Source organism: Misgurnus anguillicaudatus, chromosome 10 (assembly GCF_027580225.2).
Source record: "Misgurnus anguillicaudatus chromosome 10, ASM2758022v2, whole genome shotgun sequence".
In the NCBI taxonomy this organism is placed as follows: Eukaryota; Metazoa; Chordata; class Actinopteri; order Cypriniformes; family Cobitidae; genus Misgurnus; species Misgurnus anguillicaudatus.
In genome coordinates, this window is record NC_073346.2 from 10,721,280 (window position 1) to 10,740,892 (window position 19,613).

Here is a 19,613-nt window from a genome sequence, read left to right on the forward strand (position 1 = left end):
AGATCTCAACCCAAAAGAGCATCTTTGGGATGTGGTGTAATGGGAGCTTCATGCCCTGGATGTGCATCCCACAAATCTCCATCAACTGCAAGATGCTATCCTATCAATATGGGCCAACATTTCTAAAGAATGCTTTCAGCACCTTGTTGAATCAATGCCACGTAGAATTAATGCAGTTCTGAAGGCGAAAGGGGGTCAAACTCTGTATTAGTATGGTGTTCCTAATAATCCTTTAGGTGAGTGTATTTGGTACTAAATAGGCGTTTTTTTGGTTCCAGTATGTGCCTCTGAGGTACTAATATGAACTCTTTAGGTGCAAATGTGTACTTTTTTAAACGGTAACAGCACAGTGACAACTACGGACCATTTTTTACTATTTTTTTCTGACAGGGGATTATAAACGCTTATTTTGGTGTTTTGTTATTGAATGCATTACTGTAGGTTATGAAAGCAATTATTCTGCTGCAATACAGTGACTATCCATTATTGTTGGGTGCATGTGGTTGCCTTTCACTATTGCTTTGGCAGCTGATCTTCCAAATATGGTAAGTAGCGTCACGTTTACATGCTTGAGGTATTCAGCCAATCACAAGCACTGGATAGTTGCCCAATCGGAGTACATGTGCTTTCTCAGAACTATCGATGAGCTTTGTACAATTCAATGCATTAGAGAGGCTATAAGAGAGGTATAAGCTACAAAGCAAAGCAACACTAATTTACAGTATGTGGAAAATAATGTGTTTTTTAACCATAAACCACGCAAACACATTGTATTACACCAAATACACAAAATAATGTTCTTTTTAGCAACACATATTGTCCCTAAATCTCAAATGCAGTATGTGGGACAAAGAAAAAGTTGGCAACCCTCATACCTGAATGATCTCCAGCATTTTTCAAACATATAACTGTTTGTTGACTGATCTTTAGTCACAAAAGTATTTTCCTCCCACCCCAAACGTCTAAAGGGTGTTGTTGTGTGAACCGGCAGTGTTTTTTTTATTTGTAACAGTGGACTGAAACTCACTCTTCGAGTTTATCAAGGCTTTGTGTGGGGTTAATGACAACATGCATGTGACCCCACCCACAAACAGTGTCGACCTCTCAACAATGAATGAAAAATGAAAGTTTAACACAGATACCCTACTGAGGGATCTTAGCTTACATTATTGTTTCCTTTCTCCTAGCAACTAAGTTACTCGTGTTTCTGTGTATTTCGATTAGCCTATAAGCACATGGTTGCAGCTCTCACGAAGGTCGGGCATCATGTCAGTAGGTGAAAAACCAGTTCTGGATGGTTTTGTGACTTCTCAATGCTGATTCTAGACTAGTTTTCACTCAGCCTAGTTTCAGTAAAGGGGGTGTAAGGATTGGTGTTAGGCAAATATTTGTATTGCTGTGTGTGTCATTTCAGAGGAATGTATTATTCAGTGTGAGAATCTGCGAATCAAAGTCATGTCAGAAATGGGTTTGGTTTATGATCTGCTGTGTAATTAACTGTTAAAGCTAAACTCTACACATTGCCTAATGCATTGGCTTCATCTTTAGCACTCTGCCATGGTTAAATATTGTGGTTGTATATTGTAACCATACTCCAATCATTTCCTCAGTGGTTGGTTCAAAAATGTATAAACAAAAAACAATGTCACAAGGCCTTTCAAGTACAACAGAAAAAAAGCTGATTGAATACCATGAGGCAAAAATATGAAACAATCCTTACAACCACAAAAATTATTCTGGGTCCAGCTGGTTAAAGTAGAAATGACAGACATTTTTAAGATGTCAAATAAATCTTTGGTGTCCACAGAGTACATATGTGAAGTTCTAGCTCAAAATATTAAATAAATAATTTATTATAGCATGTTAAAATAGACATTTTGTAGGTGTGAGCAAAAATGTGCCGTTTTATGTGTGTCATTTAACATGCAAATGCACTAAATGGCAGTGCAGTGGTTGGATAGTGCAGATTAAGGGGCTGTATTATCCCCTTCTGACATCACAAGGGGAGTAAAATATCAATGACCTATTTTTTCCGCATGCTTGCAGAAAATGGTTTACCAAACTGAAGTTATTGGGTTGATCTTTTTCACATTTTCTAGGTTGATAAAAGCACTGGGGACTCAATTATAGCACTTGAACATGGAAAAGGTCAGATTTTCATGATATGTCTCCTTTAAATGAAAAGAACATTAAAAAGTTAAATGGACTGCATTTATATAGCACTTTTAACAGACCTATGGCCATCCAAAGCGCTTTACAATTTGCCTCACATTCACTCCCACATTCATACACCGACGGCAGTGTCATCCATGCAAGGCGCCAGCCAGCTCGTCGGGAGCAGCTGGGGTTAGATGTCTTGCTCAAGGACACCTCGACACTTGGTCCGGTGGAGCCAGGGATTGAACCACCAACCATCCGGTTTGTAGACAACCTACATGAACCACTGAGCCACTGCCGCCCCTAATTAATAACGGGGGGGATGTGGTCAATAATTTTAATAGATATTTTGTAAATGTTGGACCAGATTTAAAATTCCTATTACACAGATAAATTATAATAAATGTAATGAAATTATTGAAAGAAATTAATGTTCAATGTTTCTTAAAGAAGTTGAAGAAAAATAATTAATAGATATTGTTAAAAAATGCAAAACTAAAGCATCCACTGATTGTAATGAAATACATAGTAAAGAATGTAATTCAGGGGATTTCAAAACACACCTTACATCTTTAATTTGTCATTTCAAACAGGTCAATTTCCTACAAAAATGAAAATAGCAAAAGTAATACCTCTATACAAATCTGGAGACAAACACCACTTCACAAATTATAGGCCAGTTTCTTTATTGCCACAATTCTCAAAAAAAAAATTTTGAAAAACTATTCAACGACAAATTAGATAAATTCATTGATAAATACCAATTACTCACGGACAGTCAATATGGTTTCAGAAAAAGTAGGTCAACATCACTAGCATTAACTGAACTTGAAATTGAAGAAATTACTAATTCTACAGACAAAAATAAATATGTAGTTGGGGTATTCATTGATTTGAAAAAAGCGTTTGATACAATTAATCATGAAATATTAATCAATAAACTGGAAAGGCTAGGGATTAGGGGGATAGTGTTGAACTGGTTAAGCAGTTATTTAAAAGATAGGAAACAATTTGTGAAGTTGGGAGATTATGCATCTGATTGTTTGGATATTAAGTGTGGTGTCCCCCAGGGGTCACTATTAGGACCAAAATTATTCATTCTCTACATAAATGATATATGTAAGGTATCTGATCTACTGAATTTTGTGCTATTTGCAGATGACACAAATATCTTTGGTTCTGGTCATGGTTTGGAACAGCTCCTGGACACAATCACTTTAGAATAAAAAAAAATAAAACAGTGGTTTGATATAAATAAGTTATCATTAAACTTGAGCAAAACAAAATGTATGATATTTGGCAATAGTAATTCAATCAAGCAATGTCAGTTAAAGATCGATAATGTGGACATCGAAAGGGTCCATGAAACAAAATTTCTGGAAGTGATTATTGATGACAAGATCTGCTGGAAATCTCACATAACATATATCCAAACTAAACTGTCTAGAAGTATTTCAATCTCGGCTAAAGCTAAGTACATTCTAAAATTACATATTACGCTACATTTTGTATTGTTCACTGGTGTTACCGTATTTAATGTATTGTGTAGAGGTTTGGGGAAACACATATCAAAATTCATTGCATACATTATTTATACTTCAAAAAAGAGCAATAAAAATAATTCATAACACAGGATATTTGGAGCATACCAACGCATTATTTTTACAGTCTAAAGCATTAAAACTAATTGATCTGGTTGAATTTCAAACAGCTGTATTTATGTTCAAGGCTAGAAAAAATGTATTGCCGGGCAATATACAGATAAGGTTTTTTGAAAAAGAGGGTGGTTATGAGTTAAGGGGATTGTCAAATTTTAAGACTCAGAGTTTTCGAACTACAAGGAAAAGTTTTTGCTTATCTGTCAGTGGTGTCAAATTGTGAAATAAATTAAATAATGAATTAAAGCAATGTACAAACATATTACATTTTAAAAAGATGTGTAAAGAAAGTATATTTCAGAGGCATAAAGACACATGGTGTTAATAATAATTTGAGTGTATTTGTAATAACTTATATGTTTATAAATAATATTGTTTATGTGTGTCATATTTGTATGTGAATATGAAGATTTACAGATAATTGAGTTGTGTTATATCTTTGTTACTGGAAAAAAACAAAGTTTTTTATTTTTGTTGTTAACATGTGTTTTTTTTTTGTGTGTGTGTGTGTTTTTCTATTTTTCTATTTTGTAATTGCATTTATATGTTCAAAAAAATAAAATAATAAATAAATAAATAAATGGTCTAGAATTATTTGAGTATAAATACCATAGGTTATGTAATGCAATGACAATCCTCAGTAAATGCTAAAAACCCATATTGCAAAAAGACATCACTGAGACACCAGAGGGAGCTCTGAGTACAAGAAATAGCCTCTCTCTCTCTCTCTCTCTCTCTCTCTCTCTCTCTCTATCTCTCTCTCTCAATATATATATATATATAAATATATATAATATAATAATATAATATGTATGTATGTATGTATGCATGTATGTGTGTGTGTGTATGTATGTAGGTAGGTATGTATATATACATCCCATATCCATTTTTGTTTTGAAACAACTGAAACTGAAAATGTATTGTAACTAACCCATATATCTAAACAAGGAATAAGAAATTATTTTATTTGAATAAACAAATCAAATGATTTGTATCCAGATTAAAAGCACAGTAGATTTATTTTATTTATTTTGATCAAAGGGGCAAATATTTTCAGCTGTTAAATATTGTAAGGCATATAAAATTTCTTTCTAATGTCATGTGGTGATTTAGTTTACTCCACGTGAATAATAATACAAAATAATACTTTAAACCTGTGGAACAGTGACAATTAAAGGGTTAAACCTGTGGTAAACTTTGAGTGGCAATTGATGTTATTAAATGCTAATATGATAATAAAAGATTTTTTCAAATGTTATTGCAGTCATAACTCTTATAGTGTGACCTCAGTGTAAAACAATAATCCATGAGGGTTTGTGTGTAACAATGATTTTAACAAGGGTAAGGGGTATTATTAAAAAGCCATTACAACCTCATACCAGTAGTACAGTCACTCTACTGCTTTTATAAATCTGACAAAAACAAAATAATGACCTCACAGTTCACCCACAGGCATGCACTTGTTTTTATAATCTGAACTCAAGTAATGAAGGCAATTGTCCTAATTTTAGGTTGTTTGTAGTTGCTAGGCAACAAGATGTGTTCATGTATTATTACAGAATGCCCTATGTGCATCTCAGACAAAAGCTGGCACTGGGGTGGTACCCTTTCAAAAAGTAGGCCTACATGCTTTTTGGTTACCTAAGGGATGCACATTACAGTTTTTCTGAATTGCTAAAACACTAAACCCCAATCTCTGAACCAGATTCATAGTGGCCTAAACCCTTTTGTCAAATCATGCACTCTTTTAGCAAAACTCTAAACACAAACATCTCACTAAAACACACTGCAATGCACTTGTTATAAATGCAATTTAAAAATATAGCTGCAAGCAGCAATACCGGGGTCAAGCCAAAACCAGTAGATGGCGCAATGACAAAATTGTGCATGCAACATCAGGTCATGATTGTGTTACATCTAACTAGTTTTATGACTATACACTTTAGTTTAGTGAAGAAACAGTTGTATGACCATAGGGCTGGCTTGATATTAAAGGTTTTGATCAATTATGAGGACATCTAGTGGTGCAAGCATACATTTTTTTGTGTGGCCTCAGAATGTCCTCTTACATCAGCGTATGAAATCTGGAGTAAAAATCACATTTTGTTGAAGAGTTATAACCATTTATGTGTGAAAAATAACAAATTTAAAGGTAATTTTTAGTTTTTGCAATTTCGGCCATTTCTGATGGAAATTTTAATTTAACGGCAATAGAACTTTTGTTCAGAAGGTAATGTAATGTTCTTCCTATGGTGTCTTCGAGTCGATCGGAATAACGCCCGCGGAGATATCCACGCGTGTTTTTAAAGTGCTATTTTGCTGCGCAGGGCTAACCGTAAGGCGAATTCTGGCATGTTTGGTATCGTTGGACTCGGCAACTATTCAGAACTCCAAAGAAACAAGTCCTGTGAAAATAGAGTGCCGAAGTAATGGCGTCACTTTGTAGGCTAAAACGCGGAAGTGAGGTAGCGTTTTAGCACTACGGGTTCCCTCGCCCTGAAGTCTATGGGTTTTTTGAATGGGTTTTTGCTAAATCGCCTGAAATAAGGTCTGTGGTTAACAAAACCTCTAAATATTTTCACGTTTTGTTCTATGACATAAAATACACCAGTTATAATCTGCTTGTGATTTTTTTAAACTTTATTGTGCCTTAAAAACGGTGGTTGCTAACAAGTTGCTAATAGGGACTACATCCTTGGCGGGGAGTTTAGACGTCATCATGACAGGAAATCTGTCACTAGCCTTTCAGCCTCACGTTCTCAGAAGTTTACCTTTCAGTTAATATACATAGCGTTATATATTTAGTCTTTTCAAATTGTAGTTTTTCCAAATATTGTTGTACTGTGGAGAGACTGTAGTTTGACATGTTTTGTTTTGTCCGGAGACAAAGTTTACTTATTTTATGAAAATAAAGATGTTTACTACAAAACGTGCTGCAATGTTTCTGTGGATCAGTGATTGGAGCATTTTGTTAACTTTTGTTTATTTCCCAGAGAACGCGCTGATATCTATAGCTTGAATGCACTGTAAGTCCCTTGTCTAACAAATACCAAAAATTAAATGTTATACTATTGTAACTATACACCAGTCAGCTCACAGTAATGTGAGATACAATTTACTACACAGGCTCTCACATTGGGGCTTGTGGATTACCAGGTAAAAATATATAGAAAATGTGAACAAAATTAGTATATATGGTTTATTTAGAGAACATATATGGTTTAATTATAATATATTGTATTTAAGCATTGATGCTATTGGACAATTCTCTTTAAATTTAACATATATAATTATATATAACTATTATATTAAATGTTTGGAATTTAACTGTGTTTTGTTTGTTCAGAGATTGTATAGTTATCTTAAAAATACATAGAACACTATTATAACTCCTCTATCTCTCCATAGTTTTACTTAATGAGACTTGATAAACCTTGTCCCTCATGCTGGCCCTTACAATACCGGTAAGTAAACCAGCAAGATTTATAGTGGTTCTCTCTCCTCGATCTATGGTTTTCTATCGTCTAAGTAAGAAAAAGTACATAAGATTGGAAATTGATACGGCAATAGCTAGTGCTTCTGAGATGTTTTTTTTCTGGCGAATTAGCAAATGGTATGCAAACATACAATCAAACATAATACAGTGAAATATAATTTTTAAAGTTTATTTGGGGCACAATGATAATATTAAGGTTTATATAAACTAACGAAATAATTAAACTAATAAATAAATAAAACATTAACAAAAAATCACGCGTAAACAAAATTTCTAACATTTTTGGAAATAACGAATGTGCAATATTTCTCATGAAAAAGTGGATAAGTGTCCATAAACAGCGCAGATCACAATGAGCGAGCGTGCTTTTTTAAATAAAGTTTGAGGAAGCTTGATGATGACGTTGATCCGCGACCGGTGCGCTGTAGTCCGTTTATAGCATACCGTTAGCATTTTATATCTGACGGCTTTATTTAGGCTTCAAAATGTATACATTTTCGTTTAACTTATAAAGATTATCTTGATAGACAAAACGTGTAAGGTTCATAACACTTTGTTGAACACAGATCTTATTTTTTGCGATTTTCCAAAAGTCTATGGGAAAAATGAATGGCTTTTCGATCGAGGGAACCCATGCGCCGCTAACTTCCGGGTTGGCCTACAAAGTGACGTCATGACTTCGGCACTCTATAGGAGCCAAAGTTATAGGCGTGTAAAGCATAAGTCTGATCACTAGGTGGCGCTGTGACGAAACTCTGCATGCACCCTTAGTTCCTGACTGGCATCACAAGTACCAAGTATCGTGTCAATAGGCTTAAGTTTGGCGAAGATACAGCCTCAAATACATTTTTTTGCGCTCTACGTAAAATTCGTTTACGCGGTTTACGGAAACGAATTGACGAATTGACATGAATTCCATAACTTTTTGCCGAGAGGGTCTGTAGATGCTACATACCGATTTTCGTGGAAATCGGGGCAAAAGCTCTAGGACGAGTTCACAGAAGTACTTTTTACGAATAATTAAAAAAGGCGAAAAAAATTTCATGACGGAAAATGGGTCCAGTCGAATCGTCTTGAGCCAAGGAATCAGACGAAACAATAATTTCATTTCTAGGACTTACGGGTCAAAAGTTATAAGGAAAAAGTCTCTCGATTTTTATTGCCTAATAAAATGTTACATAATGTTTTTTTTGTAACTTTGTCTATTTATTTATAGATTAATTAATGAATTTTTAAACAAATCTATTACTTTCTATTTTTATTGTCCAGGTAGTTATTAAATATTGAAGTTCTTTATTACATTTTGCATGACTCTTGTAGTCCTCCATATTAGACTCCTTAACACTAAAGCTGATCATGTGCTTCACCTGTTTGTAAAGAGATTGCCAAAGATAGAAAAAAAACACTTGAATGTTCAACAATTTAAGGCAAAATGTTCTTAAAAAAGTCATAAAAGCATAATTTCTATATCACCAGATGGTCTGGTTCCATATTTACCAAGAAAATGACACAACAGCCTGTTAAGAGCATCTCAAATGCATCTGAATGCTTTTACTGCAGCATCACTTATGTGGCAAGAGTGGGCGTGATGAACGTTAGGATGACACTAAAAATGTTCATATTTTCGGACTTCAGTGTGCAAAGATCCTAACAAATTAAAAAGCAAATCAAAGCACTGATGAGCTCATGGATAAGTGGTATGTAAATACAGGATATTAATGCAGAAACTTTTATACTGAACTGGAAGTATATGGATGCCCAAACACCACACCCATCTGTGCCTACTTTAAAACCATTATGATCCAGATTTTGAACAAAAATGGCATTAATTTGGTTCTTCATAACAGTGTTGACTCTAGAGCATCAGTGAGGTCACACACAAATGCAATGTTGTGATGGGGTCTGACTCTCAGTCTGTGTTCCCTTTTATCCCAAAGGTGTTTGGAAAGATTCAGGTCTGGGTTTTGTGCAGACCAATTAAGTTCTTGCACACCAGACAAAGGAAACATTTTCTTTGTGAAGAGGGTCAGTGTCACACTGTAACAGCAAACGACCCTCTCTAAACTGTTGCTATAATCTCTATAATGTCTTTGTATTGTATCTTCAATATTTTTGACCATGCCATTTTCAAAACAAAATCATTTGTGTACTAACCGCACCTATCTTATACCATTCATTAAGTTTATTTAGCTGTTTAGGAAATGTAGGCAGACATGTAATGAATCATCAATCAAACAAATTTGTCAGCAATAGTTTACAGTTTAAAAAAAATGTGATTTTTGTTTGTTACCTTCTGCATTCTTTAAAGACACGATGCTAATTTATTCAGTGCAACATAAAGTTTTAATGCAAACATGCAAATAAGTGAACAAGTTTAAACAATAATAACCTAAACAATAATAGCATTAAATTACTACTGATTATTTTCTAAAAACATAAATAAATAAATCTGACATGCACGGAGGTATAAAAGCTCTCCTTCCATTTTCTTCATCTATCATAATGCATAGTTAAAAATGGTTTACGTTTGACTGTTATCAATACAGGACAAATCAAACAGAATCAGTTTAATATTATACATCATCATATTTTCCAGTATTTCATAACATCACCATCATGTGGCGATCCCATTGATCTTTGACTCTACAACTGAGAACGACACGCATGCACAACAGTTTGTCATGCTAGCAAAAAGTGTTTGTGCTTGCTTCATCTCAAACCCTTAAATGATATAAAAATCGGATTATTTTTAGACCACCCTGCATGGTGCTACCACAGCTCAAAGTAATGTGTCTCTCTAAATGAAGAGATGGACTGTTGCCATGGTTACACCGGTTACAAGGTTCAGATGCTGCTGTGCTCATAGAGGATGTGGAGTATGGGAACGCTTCATCTTAATGTAAAATTAAAGGCCAACTTAAGTGCCCTGGAATGTGTGCAGCATAATTTGATGTGGTGACGTCAGTTAAACTGAACGTCGTGTAACAAAATGTATGGGGCGGACGCTTTAGCATCTGATTTGATGAGAAGTTAAAGGGCACCTATTATGGCCTTTTTACAAGATGTAATATAAATCTTCAGGCTGTCCAGAAAGTGTCTGTGAAGTTTGAGCTCGAAACACCTCACAGATCATTTATTATATAGCCAAAATGATCCTAATTGGATGGGGGCAAAAAAAGTGCTGTAAATGCAAATGAGCTACAGCTCCTCACTTCCTTACAAACAGACAGTGAGCACTTTCAGTTCAAATAGATCTGATTAATATAGTCTGAGACAATAGTATCTAGTGGACAGAGTACAACTCACTGAGGGTGGAATTATGGTAATGCAGGACTGTTAGTGGGTGGGGCTACATCAATGTGACCTCATATTGATAAGAGGATCAAAACGGCATGTCTAATGTGACTGCTTTGGTTTAATGAGGATTAAAAAACAAGGAGTAGGTGGATTTTTTCCATTGTAGGGTGGTTGTGTTCACACACTGTCAACACACATTATGGATTTTGTATAATAGGTGCCCTATGAAGTGTAGGGTGATGGCATAAAAATTAGACAATTTGTTAGCGCTTGTTCCAAACTGTAGGTTTTGAATGCTTATATCTTCTGTATGAGAATTTTGTCTGTGTTTTGGACCATACGTATTTATACTAAAAGGAAAATAAATAATTTAAATTTCATGGGGCCTTTAAAAGAAAACTGTTGATAGCATAATCATTTTAAAAATACTACACTTTTCACTCATTATTGTATAACACAAATGTCTTATTAATAATGACTTATTAGTGCACATTATTATTAAAATAATATTTTATCACATCATAATCTTTTAGCAGAATCACAACGTCACCAAATTCTTTTTCCTCCACTCCAACTACACTGCAAAAAATGATTTTCAAGAAAAAATTCTTAGAAATTTTTACTGAAAACAAGCCAAAAATGATAAATATTCTTAAATTAAGATGCTTTTTCTTGATGAGCAAAACGACCCAAGAAAATAAATCTAGTTTCTAGACCAAAAATATCAAATTTAAGTGATTTTGTACATAAAACAAGCTATAAAAAAATCTGCCAATGGGGTAAGCAAATTTTTTTTAATTTTAGTGTTTTACGAAAAATTTTCAAGATTTATTTGCTTACCCCATTGGCAGATCTCTTGCTCGTTTTATGCCCAAAATAACCCAAACCCGACATTCATGGTCCAAAAACTACACTTATTTTCTTTGGTCATTTTGCTCATCAAGAAAAGGCATCTTGATTTAAGAATTTTTAGATATTTTTACTGAAAACAAGACAAAAATACAATTTTTTTTATTGAAAATCATTTTTTGCAGTGTATCTGTCACTTCTCACAATCCAAACACTTTCTGATTGATAAAATCCCACCATTTATCTATCATGCTTCAAACATTAAAAGAGTAAAATAAGTTGTGAAAGCCATACAATGCGAAATAAATATATGTTTTTTCATGTTGACTTTAAGTGTTAAATTTAGACAAATAAGTATAACCAAAATAAATCAAACAACCAGCCGGTGAACACAAAAACATATAGCAACTACAAAAAAAATGCAACAAATAATTTGTGTGTGTAAAAACTCTCCCAGACTCGAGCTGACAACATTTCTCAAAAATTTCTCAGAAATTTCAAAGCAACTGGCATATCCTGTGTTTTAGTTAATGGGTTAACATGTTATAAGTCAATTACATCAAAGTCTCCCAATCAAATCAGTAAGCATTAGTCTACATAAGAAATTTTAATGTTAAAATGCATTGATGGAAACTGCACCTGCATTAAGAATGATCAAGAATGGTAATTCTGCAACATGACTCAATGCTGCCAACTGTTGGCGGGGAGAGAAAGCATCTTTTATCAAGCTTAGTGTAATGTTGTGAGATTTAAATGGTTAAAGACAAAAAAGGCATATTAAACGTGAATAAAACAAATGCTAGACAAGAACTTGTGTGTGCTAATTTTTTTGCTTGTTCTGAGTGTGAAATATAAGATTGCGAGTTTATGTGTTTAACATACTTGAACACCGACAACGAAATTTGTGTAGTGTGAGAACTTTTGTAGAAATACTTCTCTAAGATTCTGATATTGTTGCCGTAAGTTTACACAACATTACCAGGCCATCTGCAAAATACATTATCTTACAAACAAACTGTTGTGCACCCAAACCAGCCTTCATGAGTCTCTCTTCATAAATGTCTTAGACAGCACACAATAATAAGTGGCCTATGAGGATTTCTGCGTTACTGGGACATCGATGGAAGGTCAAGTTAACATAATATTGACTACGTAATACTACTTTATACTATAGATACAGTGGTCTCCTAACACCACACTTCTAATAAGACTAAAATAAAACTATTATATCACAATTAAAAACCCATTTAAATGCAGTTAGACGCTCTGCTTCTCTCCGGATTAATTTGTGCATTGCTGCGAGGAGGTTTAACACAATTAACAGATGAAAATCTCATGCACTTGCTGTCAGATAGCTAGATTCATCTGTTGCAGCCGTTGGCATGAGGAGCCTGACTGTGGTTAGTTTGTTCTTCACTTGAGTTTTTATGTGAGATTCCTCCTTACGCAGAGGATCCTCACGCACTTTTGGAGTCATTGGAAGCCGGTTGCTTTTCTTTGCCTTCTTTCTCTTTGTCATCTTTGAAGAAGAGTAGAGGAAACATGCCGAATATACAGCCGATGGCCACACCGATGGCTTTGCCCTGAGACAGACAAGAGACCAATGAGAATGAATGAAATAATCTGGACATGTGACAGTGCCTGTGAAAACCCAGCTCGTTTTTTGTGAATTACTTGTTCCTACACAAAATCATCCTATTCTGTGAAAATATAACTTTGATATCTTAAATATTAACTGAGTAAGATCATGTCAAAGATTACAATCAACGTGAAATCAAACTTTAATGCTCCTAATATCATCATTAAATTATGAGACATTGTCTGGATTTCACAGAGAGGCTCACAAAGCTGTCACTGGGTGGTGGTACCCTTTAAAAAGGTCCTAATATAAATAATTTAGGTACGGATATGTATACATTTGGTCTTGGCAGTGGGGGCCGGTGCCTCATTGGAAAAAAATATGTGTTTGGGGTTTCATGTGTGTGGCTCGTCATGTCACGTGTTTGGTGCATCATGGGAACCCATGTGCATTGTGTGTTATTTCATGTGCTTGGTGCATATACGTCGAAAGGGTTTATGATAAAAGAGACGCTCACATCTCGCAAAACGCTCACTTAACACTAAAACTCTGATTACACATGAGATTAAGCGAGTATCTAGCAAACGCGAGCATCTCTTTTATCAGTTGCAGTCATGTTTCTACAGTATAAGGGTCAATGACGTGACGTTAATTATTTTGTGTCCATATGATTCAATTAAATGTAAAAGGGTTAAAATTTCAAAATAAATTTTGCAGATTACTTGCATGCATGTAAGTCTAAAATTTCTGGTTTTATTTTATTTTGAAACAATATTTGGGGGATAATTGCAAAAATGTCAATGTGGCATAACCGGACTGTGTCAGTTGGTGTAACTATTCTTTTTTAAATGAAATATAAATATATTTGGAATAAAATATAATCATCTAGTTTAGTGTAATATGATTTTTTATATACATTTGTCAAAGATTATTTAAAAAACAGAGCTGTTTTCAGCCTATGTCAGGACAAATATTACAAAATGCATTAAAATTTAGACTTAGTAATAACTAATACAATTATATTTAAAAAAAATTGATGGTTACGCTAAAATATGTAATATTTCTCATTATTTGGCGCAATTGATGGTTACACCATTTGATATTCACTCTTAACATAAAAATGGTGCAAATGTAATTTTTTATTGCATAAAATTAACATAAATACACAGTGCATTGAAATAAACCTGATGCATGCTTTAAAAACAAGCTTTTTTATAAAGATTTTTGAATGTCTCATCTTGCCAAACTGTTTTTGTCACTGACCCATAAACGGACAAACTGTTGTCTATGTTGTCTCAGACAACATGTTTGTCATGTGACAGCTACCGTAGCTTCTCATTGCGTTTCGAAATTGATGTTGGTTGCAATTCACTATCTCATAGCTAGATGCCGCTAAAAAACATAGTGTACCTTTAAGTTAAACTTTTCTCAACTTTGTCGCCTAGAGCTACTGCAGTTGACGTCACGCAGCATAAACTCCGCCCTTTTGGCAGGCATTAGTATCGATAGTGGTTGAAAAATAATTTTACACCTTACAAACCTTACTAATTCAACATGTTGTATAAGGGTTTTAGGTTTAACAGTAAACCTGAAATGACATGAAAGAGTTTAAAATGTGGAAAACCGGCTGATACACGTTAAAAGGCATTTAGGTATCTGTTATGTTTCATCTATTAAGTTAAGTTTTGGGTGTACATATCTTTATATTTTGAATTAAAGTGCGCAAATGTTGACATTAAACTCCTGCTTGCACCATTCATTTCATATTCGCTCCCGACTGTCCTTGCCTGCCAGTATGGTGGCATAAACAGAATGGGTCACGTGACGTCCGGACCTCTATAGCTAGACATGCTAGACATCGGCAAGCTTCGCGACACTCTGCCGGTGCTAGTCTCTGGCGGTGTGCATGCAGCATAAAGCCCCATTCACATTACAAGCGACACGCAGTGACAAAGCAACACAATCTTATTCATTTTAATGGAGCGCTTGCAATTTCCAGAACACGAGCGTTATCGGGTGGGGTATGTCCAGCAAAGTGACAAAGCTGAAAAACCTTTATCTTTTTGCAAATGATGATCGACTTTTGGGAGCAACTGCCAATGGGAGTGAAGCATGGAGTTTAGTTCATCCATCTTTCGTCAGTTATTGCAGTTGACGGGTACTTATTTGTTTATAATTGCTATTAGAATTGGGAACACCTCCTAATGACCTCATTGAAAGAGACGGGCGCTGGAAGTGTGCATGCAGCATAAGTCTCACAGTATATTGCATTATTGATGAACACAGATAAGTGAACAAACATCTTGCTGTCAGCCAAACGGATTTGTCTTTATTAGCGATCAGGAGAGGTGAGAAATTCATTTAGGTTGGAAACACTATGTCAAATTCAGTTTGGCTTAATATGTTAACGTGACCTTTTCAAAAATCCTCAGAGATGCCGGGACAAATAAAAGCCTTTAATTAGAATTTCACACATCAGCAGGTTTGTGTTGTTAACTCGAACCGCTCGAAATGTGATTTAGGGCGAAGAAATTTCATTTAACAATGGGAGCTGTTCAGTGCACAATAGAAAGACAAAGACATTACTCCCTTCAGCTCTTCAATTTATTACATTCTGTATTTCAAACATATGTCCCACTTAAGCTTAAAAAAAAACACTTTGTGGGATTGATCATTAAAATGAAAGCATTAAAACTGTCCACAATTAATTGTGCCACCTGTCTTGTTTGGTATCTATTGTTTGTATTTATAGCACGGTTTAAATGTTTATTTCTACGTGGGAAAAATCGAATTACGTTTTGATTTGGTCCTGGATTCATAGTACCTTATTTCCACGTCTACACACATTATAATAAACACAATATGACTTTTTATTCTTTTGCGATCTCTTCAAGTTCAATCTGAGAAATTTTTGTAGCAGTTGCTGCCTAAATCTTTCAGCCAATGCAATCTCATCTATGTATTTTACAAGGTGGCTAATTAATTAATATTAATTAATATGACCACATTCATACGTTTTTGTTTGATTGGCTTTCGCCCTGTGACGTTGGGGTTAGGGCAGGGGTGTCTTATCTCATCCCGCCAGCCATTTTTTTTAAAGTTGCCCGACAGCAACAAAATGCATACCAAGGAAAATTTACTTCTTTAAATATATAAACATACAAATATATCAAATGAAATAACAGACCACCTGCTTTCAAACAAACAAAACAGGAAAAAAAACCGTTTCATTCTATCTACATTTTTCCTCTGCTTATAAACTCTTAAATATTTGTATTTTTCTTTAAAAATATATTTTTTAGCAAAAAGCTGAAATAATTTTGTTAGAGATCAGATTCAGAATGATAATCAAAACATACACAGAGTTTAAAATTAGTACATAATGTTTTGGCTTCAGTTTTTTCATAAATTGGGTAATCTAGTGCAGTGATTCCCAACCTTTTTAGCCATAAGTACCCCCACAGCCCTATCAGTAAGGCTCAAGTACCCCTTTATCGAAACTAAACCAAAGTTGTGTTTTAAAGACAAATAATTAGTAATATTAATTAATTAAGGGGTCTCAAACTAAATATGATTTAACACGAGGTTCAGATGAGCAATTTAAATGCGATCCGGCATTCCGTTTTCCTCACCGCCCTGGAAAGTGTGCCTCATGGTTGCTTAGCTACAAAAGAAGTCAAAAAAAGGACGATTTGGAAGGAAGAATCGCATTGACTCGCATTTTCAGATGTTACGTGAACGGCTACGGGACGCTGTAATGTATATCAAAATATTGGAAATGTGTTTAGAAATAGGGATGTCCCGATAAGGTTTTTTTGCCCTCGAGTCCGAGTCATTTGATTTTGAGTATCTGCCGATACCGAGTCCCGATCTGATAATAATACATAAAAAAAGAATAAAGAAGAGCGAAATAAAAAAACCAGGATGTTCCTTATGTCATGCCGCACGCGTTGCTGTTTCTGTGTGGAGTCAAAAGAGTCTAACTCTGTGCCAGCGCATAACTACAGATGTGTTAAAAAATAATGAGAATATATATAGTATATGTACAGGGGTTAAATTGGGATTTGTTTTGTGGGGAGGCTCTGTTTGGAGGGAGGGTTCGAGGGGTAACATGTTTAATCCTGATGATAGCAAAGCCACTGGTGTGTTTCAATGACATTTTGTACCCCTAATAGGATTTTATAAGTTTCAGTTTTAAAGCTGTGCCACATGTTGACCCAAACTTTAAAACCTGAACTTTAAATTATGCAAATCTATGAGTCTGGCAACCTATATGCATTTGTTGCACATGTCATTATGCACAATTGATCAAACTCTGAAGGAAGTTATAAGACTCAACCTCCTTGACTAATTCTAGGCATAAGATAGGCTACCCAAAAAGACTCAATTAACAAGAAAAACAACATACTGATTCAGCAATATGTCTTATAAAATAGCCATAGAGATTGGTCAGCAGTTAGTTAAACAATCACTAACTTTAGGTCATAATTAATTTGTTTAATCAAAATACATTATTTTATTAAACTATACAATCAGTTGTATCCAGTTATCTAGTTAACATATTGTAATGAGATGAGTGACATGGATATACATACTTTACTACTTTGTTTCTAGGGCACCATTCTTACCTCTCTCTCTACCTCTCATCTCTACAGTAATGTCAAATGATCCTCCCGTTCTTGAGGTTCTGAGCACATGGTGACAAAAACGATCAACGCGTCTTTTAAATGAGCGGTAAAAAAACGGGTTTTGAGTGTGAAGCCTATGAATGAAAACACGTCAATAGGCTTGTTCGGCTTCATGCGGCGCCACAACAATCGACGCCGGGTGATGTCAAACTACCGTGATCCGTGAAATCATACGGAGGAGTTTGCTTTTAAATCACTCTCGCGGAACTTTGACGTCATCCGGCTGCCGGTTCTTGTGGCGCTGCATGAAGTCGAACAAGCCTATTCTCTTCTCATCAGTTCACACGCACCAGCGCGTACACTGGCGCGGAGCAGAGCGAGACCTTGATGGATTTTAAAGTCGCCATGAAACAGAAGTAGCGATTGCCTTATTTTCCCCGTGGTGACGTATATCCGAATGAAACGGCTTTTGAGATTAAATAAGGCAGGGCTGGATTTGAATTTGTCCATCAAGATCTGATTGGATCGTTTGAAGTTGGGTCGTGTTGCTAATTGCCAATCGCTGCGATCTTCTCCCGGACCCCGCCCACCTGCCATACTTATGACCGGAAGCAGTGTTGCCAACTATTTTCAATGGGGGTCTGAAAAGTCGCTAAATCTAGCGACAAAGTCGCCAAGTTGGCAACACTGACCGGAAGTGAAGAAAGATCTTTTGGAAGAGGGGAGGAGATTTGCATTGTTGATTAAAGATTATGAGCACACACAATTTTTTTTAAATAATGAAGCTCACAGGTAAGTCATTTGTTAATACCACAATATTAAAAAATATATATAGTTTTTCATTTCAATTTCATTGCGACTTTAAACCCTGCATATGTATCGGAGTCCTGATCGGGAGGTAACGTCCGATTCCGATCGAGTCTGAAACCACGTGATCGGATCGGGACATCCCTATTTAGAAACAGCATGTTTAAAAAAAAACCCGCAAAATACATTTATATTGAATTATTTTCCAGCCCTACATTTTTGTATGATTCATTTCATATGAATTTATGCAAATTAGCCAACTCGTAATATACAAATCCCTGTGAGATCAGGATATTTCAGCACAATAGTCAAATGTGACTTCTGATTTAATCCTTGAAAGAGGCATTTAGTGTCTGAGAACAGACCAGACAAAAGAACGGCTGATCTAACAGCACATACCACCCAAGAGCAAGAGACTCACTGATCCCAGAGTTACTCATGATATAAAGACAGAAGGGCCTGAGGAAAGAATACAATTTCCTCTCCACTCCTCTGGTACCAGTTACTTGACAGGTTCATTTCTTTGTCTTTTGTGGGTATTGAACAGTTTGCCGAAAGGAAAGTGTGAAATAACTACTTACCATGTGAGAACTAACTCTGGTCTGCCACATGTCTGCCTGTTTGGGACTCAGGTCAGGAATCTGCATACCCAGCCTACAGGCCAATGCTTCAACATAACCTGCAAGACTGATCCACACACACACACATATACAGTTACTCACAAACCTCAGTCTGTATGAATCTGATAACTGTTAAAGAATCAGTGTTATTTAAAGTAACAAATAAGATGTATCTTATATCTAAAATTAGATAGCCCATGGGTTGTAAAGGCAGTGATGCTTTTCTCGGCAATGTGTCTCTTGTTTTGTGCTGACTGGTTGAGGATCAATAAGTGGCAGATAGATTGAGTTTACACTGCAAAAAATACTTTCTTACTTAGTATTTTTGTCTTGTTTTCAGTAATAATATAAAAGAAAATCTTAAATTAAGATGTATTTTTTGATGAGCAAAATGACCTAGAAAAATAAGTCTAGTTTATAGACAAAAAAATATTACATGTAAACAAATTTGTGCTTAAAACATGCAAAACAATCTGCCAATGGAATAAAAAAATACAGTGTATTACTTAGTAGAAATGTGAA

At 35.1% G+C, this 19,613-nt stretch overlaps 1 protein-coding gene across 2 annotated transcripts in view; it reads right to left on the reverse strand.

Moving 5' to 3' along the window:
* Positions 1–11,513: 11,513 nt before the first annotated feature.
* tmem65 (transmembrane protein 65) overlaps positions 11,514–19,613 on the reverse strand; it is a 77,081-nt gene continuing 68,981 nt past the window's right edge. Inside the window, exons 8-9 of one of the 2 annotated variants that reach the window (XM_055209553.2) lie at positions 19,053–19,158; positions 11,514–13,040 (exon numbers count right to left, since the gene is read on the reverse strand). In XM_055209553.2, the coding sequence (XP_055065528.1) occupies positions 12,915–13,040; positions 19,053–19,158 (232 nt within the window). In that variant the 3' untranslated portion in view covers positions 11,514–12,914. The remainder of the gene's footprint in view (positions 13,041–19,052; positions 19,159–19,613) is intronic. The other variant, XM_055209554.2, reaches the window with a different exon arrangement.